Source organism: Hyperolius riggenbachi, chromosome 11 (genome assembly GCF_040937935.1).
Source record: "Hyperolius riggenbachi isolate aHypRig1 chromosome 11, aHypRig1.pri, whole genome shotgun sequence".
NCBI classification, from domain to species: domain Eukaryota; kingdom Metazoa; phylum Chordata; class Amphibia; order Anura; family Hyperoliidae; genus Hyperolius; species Hyperolius riggenbachi.
The window spans coordinates 11,248,549-11,260,865 of NC_090656.1; the positions used below are offsets into that span (position 1 = coordinate 11,248,549).

Sequence of the window (12,317 nt, forward strand, 5' to 3'; positions counted from 1 at the left end):
ACAATACAGACCGGAGGTTTTTATTCCCCACAATCAGTGGAGGTCCTCCGCAGACACCAGGGAGACAGGATAGGCGCTTCTGATGCAGCGCAGATTTCTAGAAGTTTGTCAGGGTTACGTCCCATCAGCTTATTTCTTTCGAGCTGCAAGTATGTGAAATATGAGTACATGAGCAGCACAACATGTCTGGCTCCATAAACCACTCACCTTTTACAGAAAAGACAGCTGGCCGGCCAAGAAAAGAGAGGGAACTTCGATTTGCAGCAGCAACAAACCTGAGGATGAGAAAGTGAAAGCAGGTGGGCAAGGATCAAGGACTCACTCATATGACCAGGAAGACGGTGGGGGAGAGGAGACTTATGAGTCTAAGAAACTCAACTGTTTACAAACTTAATATAAATTGCTTACCTGCCAACATCTGCCTTTCAATTTTCCTTTACTGGCACTGCATCAATACTGGCCAATACCTGACAAGTCTCTCCTTGTCCAGCTCCAAGAATGGACACCAATCCAAGAACATGTTTGTAGAATGTTCAGCAATGGATCATACCTGAAAGCCTTTCAGCTCATGTCTGCGGGCACCCTACCTCCACCTGTCAACCCCTGATGCCCCTACTTCCACCCTGCCAGCAACCCGCATCCCACCTGGCACCTGCCAGCGCCTCCCCCATCTCTAACCTGTCTGCCAGCTCTTCCACCTCCCAGCTAATGTCTGCCTCTCTCACACACACCATGAATGAAAATGACCCAGGTGAGGGATACATTCATAGAGAAGAGTTGACTGTATGGAACATAGTGTCCCATTGGGTCAGGTCTCTACTATGGCCATCATTGAAGGGAAGGAAAAGCTGCCAAATGGTAGATCCACCCCCCCCCCCCACACACACACACACGTACACACACACTGTACACACACACACACCTCATTCAGCAAGTTACTAGGCAGCAAGTGGACGACTTGTACTCATTTGTAGTCACTGAAGACCTACATATTCCTTTATGTTTATTACTCAGATTCCTCTCCATACCTTCCCCTTCTTCAGGTTGTTGTAGAGCTCTTTACTCTGCAGAAACTTCTCCATCTCGGCTTTCACTAGCACCCGCCGCACATTAATCACCTCCTCCACGGTCAGAGCCAACGTGTCTACGGGGTGGCTGAACTCCTGGAAAATACAGCATGGTAACGCCATCAGTATCACAATGCAGAGAGCCTTCTGGATCACAGAGATAGCCAACGGTCATTTTTCTGACTGGGATGCAAGTATAAAGTGGAATTATTATACCCCCTAAACTAAAATTTCAGTAACTACTCTTAGGTACATAAAAGAACATTTGAAAGAATTCCCAAACATTCCCTGTGTGTAAAAACATTTACTTTCACTGCAGAGAGAAGGACAGGCTTGTTTACATCTGGCTAATCATCAAATGCGATACATTTCTGAATGTAAATCAGACGAGGAAAGATTTAACAATGGGCAAACAGTGACTGAATAATTTACAAATGAATATTGAAGAAAAACAAACTACAGTTACTCTTTAAAGAGACTCTGTAACAAAAAAAAAAAAAACAAAAAAAAAAAAAAACATCCCCTGGGGAATACTCAACTGGGAAGGGGGAAGCCTCAGGGTTTCTATGAGGCTTCCCCCTACCCTGTTACCGGGCTCCAGTGGGTGGCGCTGTTGGGGCTCTCAGCATGGAGATAGGCGGAAATAGCCGATCTCTGTCGGGTCCGCTCTACTACACAGGTGCAGGAGACTTGCGCAGTAGAGCGGCCTGACAGTGATCGGCTATTTCCGCCTATCTCTGAGCGGAGAGCCGATACTGCGCCTGCGCTGGAGCCGGGAAGGTAAATATTTACATCCCCGCTGTTCGGAGGGGCACAGCGAGACCGCCGTGGAACACAGGAGAACGGGGAAGGCCTCAATAGGATCCGGAGGCTTCCCCCACCTGAGGCGAGTACCCCCAGGGGAACTTTTTTAGTAACAAGTTTTCTTTAAGTATCGCAGTCCGCAAGTAATGACCCTTACTAAACCGGGACGGATGTTTATAAGAGAAGCAAAAATGTAGAAAAAAAAAATTCATCTGTAATCCAGCCGTCTCACACAGCGCTGCCCCATCTGGATCCTCCCTCCTATCCAAAAACTCACGTCCACTGCTTCTGCCCCACCAGTATGACACGGCCAGATTTACTAAGGGCTCTTTCACATTAGGCAACGCGTGCACGAACCCAGTTTCGTGCACGCGTTATGACCTACAGCGTGACTTCGGGAAGTTGTGGTGTGGCGCTGATCAGCGGCGCTAGTTCTAATTCACCCAACGGGAAAACGCCGGCGTCGAATGGTTAAAAGCTCGCACAACGTAACGCTCCGGAACGCTTTGTCTAATGTGAAAGGAGACATGAAAGGCAATAGACTATCAGGTTACCCCGCTTACTGCATCCTAGGAGCGATCCGTCAAAATGCACGGAACAGCTCTGAGTGTGAAAGAGCCCTAAGCTTTCCCGAGCTGGAGACCCGTAAAGAACACTTGAAGTGAGAGGAATATAGAGACTGCCATACTTATTTCCTTTTAAACCAAACCAGTTGCCTGGCAGTTCTCCTGACCCTGTGTCTCTAATACTTTTAGCCATAGCCCCTGAACAAGCATGCAGCAGATCAGGGACTCAGGTTTCACTGGATTCACCATACCCTTGTTCCAGGGTTTTGACTCAGGCACTACTTACGCCAGAAGATTAAGAGAGCTTTGAGGCAACTGGCATTGTTTACAAGGAAATAAATAGGTCAGCCTCCATATCCCTCTCACCCGGGGTTCCCTTTAAAGGACACCCGAGATGAAAATAAACGAATGAAATAAACAATTGTATCTATCTTCTTTCTCCTAAAAATGACTAAGATATTCCACAATTTTATTTTATGTTTAACTCTACTTTTTAAGTTTTAACTGGTTTTGTTTTTGCTCAATGCCACATTCATTGAAGTATGCCAGAGCTAAAATCTATGAACTTTTATCTCTTTCCTGCTCTCAGAAGCCATTTTCTGCTAGAAAGTGTTTTATAGTTGGAGTTTCTTATCAGTGAGGGTCACACTGTGGTCACTTCCTGTCTGAGTCAGGACTGAGTCAGCCACTTACATACCTGATATTTAACTCTTTCAGGCAGGGAAAGAAAAAAAAAAAAAAAGGAACACAGCATAGGTATTTGTGTGCTAGGCACTGTACATACCCATGTCTATCTCATCATGTCATCTCGGGTATCCTTTAAGCTCGGTCTACTAAAAACTGCTGTAACAAGTGCGGTCACTAGGGATGGACAAGGAAATGCAAATAACTTCGAGTTGATGCAGTATTATGCAAATATTGTATGCAAATGTATGCATCGTGAAACAATCAAATTCTGCTGAGGTAAAATTTCATTGGTGCATTTTTAAAGGGGACCTGAAGCGAGAAAATTATTTAAAATAAACGCATGACATAGCTGCAAATGAATATTACATACTAACCTCACCCTCAGTTCCTCTCAGAAGCTCACCATTTTCTTCTTACAGTGATTCCTATAACACATATATATCCTTTGAAGAGAGGACTAATTATAAAACTTAACTTTTATTAGATAGTTTTAAAATAGATCTATTTTGCTAAAAACGACATAGATGTGATCAATGGGTTGGAGATATCAGTCACGGTCCATAGGGGACCACCCTCCACTACCCCACTAGTAATCTATAAACCCCCCACACAACTCGACATGTTTCGGCCAGTTTTGCGGCCGATTTTTTCTGTTACTTTGCTAGAAATATTAGCTATGTGATGTATATAATGTAATTTTTGCACTATGGCACTTCAGCACTGAGCACTTATCACTCCTGACGAAATTTCCCTTAGAGGAAATGAAACATGTCGAGTTGTGTGGGGGGTTTATAGATTACTAGTGGGGTAGTGGAGGGTGGTCCCCTATGGACCGTGACTGATATCTCCAACCCATTGATCACATCTATGTCGTTTTTAGCAAAATAGATCTATTTTAAAACTATCTAATAAAAGTTAAGTTTTATAATTAGTCCTCTCTTCAAAGGATATATATGTGTTATACTGATGAAATCAGGTGTGTTTGTTCATAATTTACAGTGATTCCTCCCAGTTCTGACAATATTTTGTCAGAACTGAAATATACCAGTTGCTGTCAGTTATATCTCAGCAGCTGTCAGTTACAACTGAATGTGCAAGGTGATGTCCAGGTTTCCCTATGGCTCAAGTGGGCGATATTACAGTTTAACAGTGTGCTGACCAGGAAGCTGTTATGGTGTAATGGTCATTTTTAAAATGGAGGACGGAGAATTCCAATGATCACAGTGGACAAATGGGACACAGTAGAGGAGAAAGAGATTGAGGAGTAGACTACATAGGAGGTAAGTATGACCTGTGTATAGTTATTTTGACTTTTTATTTTCAGTTCATGTTCTCTTTAAGCTGCATAAATTTACATACAAAATGTGCATAATCCTGCATCAACCCAAATTTATTTGCATCTCATTGACTATCACAAAACCACTTTCAGCAACACCCTTGGCAGAAGCAGAAACAATTCCATCACGCTCATCTAATTCACCTGGGAGAAGGAAGCTGGGGCTAGCAAATCACTGAATAGTTAACACAGCTGCAGGATGAACAGATCAGCTGCTAGAAGCTTTGCTTTGGTGCTTCAGCCTCATCGGTGTGGATAAGTAGTTGTTAAAAGAATTATACGATCACCTTTGTGGGCTACAGACACTTCCCATCCAGTGGCAGACAGTTTCCAATAAATCAGTTCAATCAGTCCAATAAACCAAAACTTCTGTGGAGGAGTTTGGGTTTGACTAATTAAGCTTGTCCGAGATCCTAAGCCACCCACTGCACTTGTCAGTCTTGTGCCGCAGATGCAACAGCCACAAAGATGTGTGAGACCGCACACTAGCGATGTCGGGGAATGGGTAGTGCAGCGGATCCACCCCTGTACCCACCCCTGTAATCCAGGTCACCCTTTGATAGCATTGGGCATGCGTATTTTTGTCTGCGTCAGTTCCGTATTTTTATACGTGTACTATGCGTATGTTTTTCCGCATCGCGACGCCAATAGGACGCCTGTAGAGGCGTCATTGCGTACGTCTTTCCGCATTGGTTGTCATGTGACGGTGGTTGCCATGGCGACGGCGGGCAGCGCTCGGAGTACTTTTATTTACAGTTTTACACTGTGTATGACACATCCATGCCCTCTGCATCATGATGCCCTGGATTCCTCCCTGGATCATTTTAGATGTTTAATAGGTGCAATAGATCAGAGTTAGGGCCTTTTTCCACTAGCCTGCGATTTGCGATTTGCTTCTGATCGCAAATCGCAAGGTACATTAAACTAATGGAAACTGAAGCAGCAATTTCCATTAGTGCGATCCGATTGTGATGCGATTTTGGTCAAAGCGCAATCGTCGTCCTGCCGCGTTTTGTATGCGATTGAGCTGGACTATAATGAGTATAGTAGCTCAATCGCAAGGTGGAAATTGAAACGCGATTGCGATCGGAATCGCGATCGCATTCCATAGTGGAAAAGAGCCCTTAGAAATGTTTCTATTCACATGTTTATGTTGCTGCAATGACATCATGCATTTCAAAATGTTTGACCAATGGAGTGGGAGGGCGGTACCCTTTGTGGACAAGCCCTGTCGTTCCCCATCAGGTCCAGTCATTTGCATAGGTTTCTCTGATTGGTTGCCATGTCATAGCTTTGACTATATAAGGAGCATGCTTGCAGTTGTTCATTTGGCTGTGTGGCGTGAACAAGGACTGTGATGGTCCGAAACGGTGGACCGTAGCCACTATGCAGCTTTAATGTTTGTACTTTCATGATCCAATAAAATAATTTTCTGATTAAAAGAGCTGTGCCGAATCATCTTGGAGAAATTGTGCCGCAGATGGACAGACCTCCACGAATGTGGATCTGGCAAGGATGGACACATGGAAGGAAGGGGGAGGTTGTTGTAAGAAACCTATACAGGATTGCAGTGTAAGGGTCCTTTTACATTATATCAGCTGTAACTGAAAGGACAACTGATGTGCAAGGTAATGTCCATGTTTGTCTTTGGCTTCTTTCACATTATACACTGAAAATACACATTAAGGGCCCTTTTCCACAGGCAGTTGAACTGCACACCCAGTGAACAGTTATTATTTGATGGATTTATATAGTGCCAACATATTACGCAGTGCTGTACAATACATAGGATTACAGACAATGATAACAGGGGTGACTGACAGCACAATACAGGTAATAGTCAATAGATTAAACAATACAGGTAATAATAAGCAATAAGATGCACAACACAATACTGGTAGTAATACAATGTCAAATCATACACTGGAGTGGTAGTGCTAATAATACAAGCAGTTACCAGGCAGCAGTGAGCTGTTGCGAGAGTTTGAAAGTCTTTTCACAGCCTATCAACAGCTTGTGGAAAAGGGCCCTTAAAGGGTACCTGAGATGGGGGATTATAAAGAAAATGTACATACCTGGGGCTTCTTCCAGCCCCTCCAGCCTGATCGCTTCCACGCCATCCACCTCCGCTTCCTAGTTCTTCTGAAATTAACCCCGGAAATTCCTCTGGTCCGGGGCCAACTGCACATGCGCGGCCGCACACTCCTGTCACCAAGAGCGCTCTGTGCGGCGCAGAACTCTCCCGGTGACAGAAGCGAGACGGCGCACTTGGCTGGACTGCATGACTTACTAGGAGTTGCAGACGAAAAAGGAGGACGACAAGGGAGTGGTTGGACCGGAGGAAACCCCCGGTATGTATATTTTCTTTACAATCCCCCATCTCAGGTACACTTTAAACACAACAACTTTAAACACAACACATTAGGTGCAAAAGGGCCATCAGGCTACTCTTTTAACTGTCTGGTTAACAATATTGTAAACGTTCTCTCCTGGTTATAGCAGAATGAGGGATCTGGTGCTGCAACATTAGCTCATCTGAGCTCCGGAGTGCCCCTTTACTCTGTGTACTGGAGTAAAGCGAACCCATGACAGCAGAAATGTGGCACCTGCAGAGAGCGAAGCAGCTTTAGAAGCTGTTGGCTCCTGGCTGTCATGCTGATCTCACGGCTTCACAATCACGCATCTCGATCCATACCAGGGATGAAGCAGCAAAGCCTGGACATGAGGATCACAGCTGCCAGGGAAGCTCACAGGTTACTGCAGTGACTGGTCCTCTTTAATGACAATGGTGTCCTCATCTCCTCAGCATAATGAGCTGAGCTGTCACACAGTACTGGATCTATACTTCTTACCATAAACACAGATATTCCCACGTGACGGAGGACCAGTTGGTCCTGTCTGGTGACATACTGAGGAGGGTGGAGACCAGTCACTGTCAGGCCTATCTGCATCCATCTGCTCAGCGTACACACAGGGCTGCCCCTAATTATTCATACCCCTGAATGTTGACTTAAAGTTACTCTTATTCAACCAGGAAGTAAATTTTTGACGGGAAAGGACATAGGTGTTTCCCAAAAGATAAGACAACGATATGCAAGAGGTAATAATCGTGGAGAAAAAAAACGTTTCTCAGCTTTTATTTACATTTAAAGGACATATGAGGTGAAAATAAACTGGTGAGAAAGACAATTGCATCTATCCTCCGTCTCCTAAAAATGACTTTTTTTTTTTTAGATATCCCAGTTTTATTTAATATTTAAATCCAGTTTTTAAAATGTTTTACTGTTTAATGGTCTCTGCTCAATAACCCCTTCATTGAAGTATGCCAGAGCTCAACTCTAGGAATTTATTGACCTTTTTGATCTCTTTCCTGCTTTCAGAAGCCATTTACTGACGGGAAAGCGTTTCATGGCTGTAATTACTTATCAGTGAGGGTTATGCTAAAGTCTGACCCAGTCTGACCCGGACAGAAACTGTCTCTTGCATACCTGAGGTTTAACTCTTTCAGGCAAAGAAAGTAGAAAAGGAACACTGCCTAGTTATTTGTGCGCTAGGCACTGTACATACACGTCTATCTTATGTCACATGTCACCTCAGTTGTCCTTTAAGCAAAAAGTGTTCAGTCCAAAATGATTCATACCCTTCACAAACTGTCACAGTCTGTCGGAAAATCCAGTTCTATACCATTCCAAATAGTCCAAGCTGTTCTAAAGCATCCTAATTACATTGATTAATTAGAAACCGCTGTTTTAATTAACTCAATAGGTGAAAAGCAGCTCTCTGCAGTTGGTTTGTGGGCAGTCATGGCTAAAGCCAGAAACCCACTAGGAGCGAATTGAAAAAGCTCTTGCTAATGCAACGCTATGGCGGATTTTTATAAAATCACATTGCTCATGTGTTAATCACACCCATAGCATTACATTAGCAAGAGTTTTCAAATTCCAAAGCGCTCAGAAAATCGCTCCTAGTGAGTTTCTGGCCTAAGACAAAGGAGCTCAGAGTGAGGACCTGCAGCTGCGCATCGTGGCTGCTCACAAGTCAGGAAAGGTCTACAAGATAATTTCTAAAGGTTTTCAAGTTCCAGTGGCTACAGTGCAAAGATGTTCCGCACTGTGGAAAATCTCAGAGGACGTGGTCAGAAGCCAAAAGAGACAGCTATGCTGGCCAATAGGATAGTGAGAGAGGTGCAAAAGAATCCAAGGATCACCACCAAGGCCAACCTGGTGAATCTGTGCTCTGCTGGTGGCGATGTCTCAAGGCAGACAATTCAACGGACACTGCACACTGCTGGGTTCCACGGATGCAGACCAAGGAGGACGCCACTTCTCCAGATAAGGCACACAAAAGCTTGCATGGCCTTTGCAAATGCTCATCTGGATCGAAATCCACTTACCTGGGGCTTCTTCCAGTCCGTGGCAGGCAGGAGGTGCCCTCGTCGCCGCTCCGCAGGCTCCCGGTGGCCGACCCGACCTGGCCAGGTCGGCGGCCAGGTCGGGCTTCTTCTGCGCTCCATTATGCGTGTCACGACGGCGCGCCGACGTCATTGGACGTCCTCCGGGCTGTACTGCGCAGGCTCAGAACTACTTTTTTTAGTGTCCCTGAACCTTCCCTTTAAGGACAACATCAGGCAGTCTGCTTGCAAAAAGGAGAAAAAGCGGCAGTGCACATCCGGCTAAAACGTCGCTTTTAGGCTGCTTTCACATTAAGACGTTACAGGCGCACGTTAGAGCAGCCTGTAACGCAGCCCACCGCACAGTAATGAAAATTCAATGGGCTGTTCACAGTGCCCACGTTGCGTTACATTGTAACGCAGCACGTCCGTTGAGAGTGCTGCATGCTGTGCGTTATGACAGTGCGCACATGCTCAGTAGCGTTGGAGGAGGAGGTCTTCCCTCCTCCTCCTCAGGCACTCACATGGCTAATTAACCACTTCACCACTGAGGGGTTTTACCCCTTGAACACCAGAGCAATTTTCACCTTTCAGCGCTCCATCCATTCATTCGTCTATAACTTTATTATTACTTATCGCAATGCAATGAACTACATCTTGTTTTTTTCGCCACCAATTAGGCTTTCTTTAGGTGGGACATTATGCCAAGAATTATTTTATTCTAAATGTGTTTTAATGGGAAAATAGGAAAAAAGGTGGGGAAAAAATTATTATTTTTCACTTTTCGGCCATTAAAGTTTTTAAATAATGCATGCTACTGTAATTAAAACCCATGAAATTTGCCCATTTGTCCCGGTTATAAAACCGTTTAAATTATGTCCCTATCACAATTTATGTTTTTTGTTTTTTTTATTGTATTTTTTTTTAAATTACAAAAATAAATAATTTGGGGAGTGTGGGAGGTAATGAGTTAATTTATTGGGTAAAACAATGTATTTGAATGTGTAAAATGCTTTAGAGTGTAGTTTACTATTTGGACACAAGATGGCCACAGTGAGTCTGTTTACATGCGACCTGTAAGTGTCCGGAAGGACGCTTACAGGAAGCAGTAGGAGGCTGGGAGAATCACAATGATCGCGCTGTTTCTAATAGAAGCAGCGGATCATTGCGGGGGCTTAGATCAACGAACGGGAATGGATTTTCCCGTTCATTGATCTCCGGGCGAGCGGGCGGAGGCGTGCATGAACGGCGGGAGCGCGGACAGCGGCGGTAGCGTGGAAGGTACGGATTTCTCCGTCCCTGGTTTTTTAGGGGGGAAAAAAAAGGGACGGAGAAATTCGTACCGCCGGGGGTAAAGTGGTTAATATTCACTGCACGGTGTGACGTGCAGTGTTTACTTCCTAGAGCGCCACTGTGTGCGGTGATTGCCGGCTGGACCACGTGATACTGCATGCGTCCAAGAGTACGCATCACAGCATCACGGACGCCAGAGTGAGCTGCACAACGCGGCTCACTCTGACGTCCACATCCAAGAGCACCAGGCGTTGCGTTAGGGGCACGTTATGCGACCATAAAGTCCCCTAAAACGCAACGTCTTCGTGTGTAAGTAGCCTTATTCCATCAATAATAAAATCCATTCACAAGGCAATATCCATCACAACACAAAGGTACAACAAGAGTCCTGACTTGAATCCAATTGAGAATCTGTGGAGGGAGCTGAAGATCAGGGTGATGGCAAGAAGACCCTCCAACCTGAAAGATTTGGAGCTCATTGCTAAAGGTGAGTGGGCAAAAATACCTGTGGAGACATGCAAAAAGCTGGTCTGCAATTACAGGAAACGTGATTGCTGTAAAGCCCCTTCTACACCATTCAATTCCAGGTGCGATCAATCAAATAAGATTGAATCAAATTTGATTAGATCGATTCAATCCAATCGAATGATCGATCATGCCTAGAATTGAATGGTGTAGACAGAGGGGGCTGAATAGCCAATGAAGGCTTTTCTTTTGATTATTGGGAAGGGTATGCATAATTTTGGACTGGACACTTTTTGCTCAAATATTAATAAAAGCTGAGAAATGTATTTTTTATCACAATAATGCCTCTTGTACCTCGTCTCATTATGTTTTGGGAGACACTTATGTCATTTCCCGCCAAAAAATTACTTGCTGGTTGAATAAAAGTAACTTTAAGTCAAAATTCGCAACAAGGTGCAAGCTTCCGGGCTTACTAGACATGGAATGCAAATGTTCCAACACTCAGATGATCTATACATGTTCTGGATTAGGAAATTTCAAAGCATGAAAATACAAGCAGGACAATAGTATAATTTGCACCTTTGAAAATAATTCAGCAATGGCGGCAGCTCCAACAATGCTATCCAGACAGGTGTTTTGAAAATCCACCATTGCAAAAGAATACTCTACCCACTGTCTGACTTACCAGCCAGCGATGCCTGGAGGCGGGGTCTGCACCGGAGTCTGGCTCCACCCTCTCCTGTACTGCGCTTAGGTTGCTGTGTCTGGGCGACGGATTGCCACAGCTGCCACAGGTCACTGCAAGAAAATAAAGTCAGACAGTGTAAGACATTCCTTGTTTCAAAAAAATGCACCTGCTTTCTGTAGCCTCATATTTTATTGGGAAATGTGTATAATATCAAAATCAAATCAAAGATAGCTTTATTGGCATGACCAAGATTCATTACAGGTATTGCCAAAGCAAGGGGAAAAAGGGGGACATGGGAGGGGGTGGGGTAGGGGGACATTGGCGAAGCAGTCTGTGGACATTTTTTAGGTTTACAGTTCCGTTATGCTCCTCTCAGTCTTTGGCATGCTGTAACATAGTGTGCAGCGATTGTCACTGTGGATTTATCTTCTCCTAGTAGGATATATGTTTTTCTCTCGTCTTCTAGTGTGAGAAAGTCTGGGAATAGTTCCAACAATTTCTTAAAGAGACTCTGTAACATGAAAAACATCCCCTGGGGGGTACTCACCTCGGGTGGGGGAAGCCTCGGGATCCTAATGAGGCTTCCCACGCCGTCCTCTGTCCCACGGGGGTCTCGCCGCAGCCCTCCGAACACCCGGCGACTGTGCCGACTGTCAGTTTAATATTTACCTTTGCTGGCTCCAGCGGGGGCGCTGTGGCGACTTTCGGCACGGAAATAGACGGAAATACCCGATCTCCGTCGGGTCCGCTCTACTGCGTAGGCGCCGGAAACTTGCGCCTGCGCAGTAGAGCAGACCCGACGGCGATCGGGTATTTCCGCCTACTTCGGCGCCGACAGCCATCAGAGCGCCTGCGCAGGAGCCAGGAAGGTAAATATTGCGTCACCGCTGTACGGAGGGCTACAGCGAGACCCCCGAGGGACGCAGGACGGCGTGGGAAGCCTCATTAGGATCCTGAGGCTTCCCCCACCCGAGGTGAGTACCCCCCAGGGGCCGTTTTGTCGTTACAGTTCCTCTTTAAA

The 12,317-nt window shown here is 45.2% G+C and overlaps 1 protein-coding gene across 1 annotated transcript in view; it reads right to left on the minus strand.

Annotated features, from left to right (window-relative positions):
• SPIRE2 (spire type actin nucleation factor 2) overlaps positions 1-12,317 on the minus strand; it is a 90,394-nt gene that overhangs the window by 10,820 nt on the left and 67,257 nt on the right. Inside the window, exons 10-12 of the mRNA XM_068261503.1 lie at positions 11,294-11,406; positions 1,029-1,163; positions 208-275 (exon numbers count right to left, since the gene is read on the minus strand). Coding sequence (XP_068117604.1) covers positions 208-275; positions 1,029-1,163; positions 11,294-11,406 — 316 coding nt within the window. The remainder of the gene's footprint in view (positions 1-207; positions 276-1,028; positions 1,164-11,293; positions 11,407-12,317) is intronic.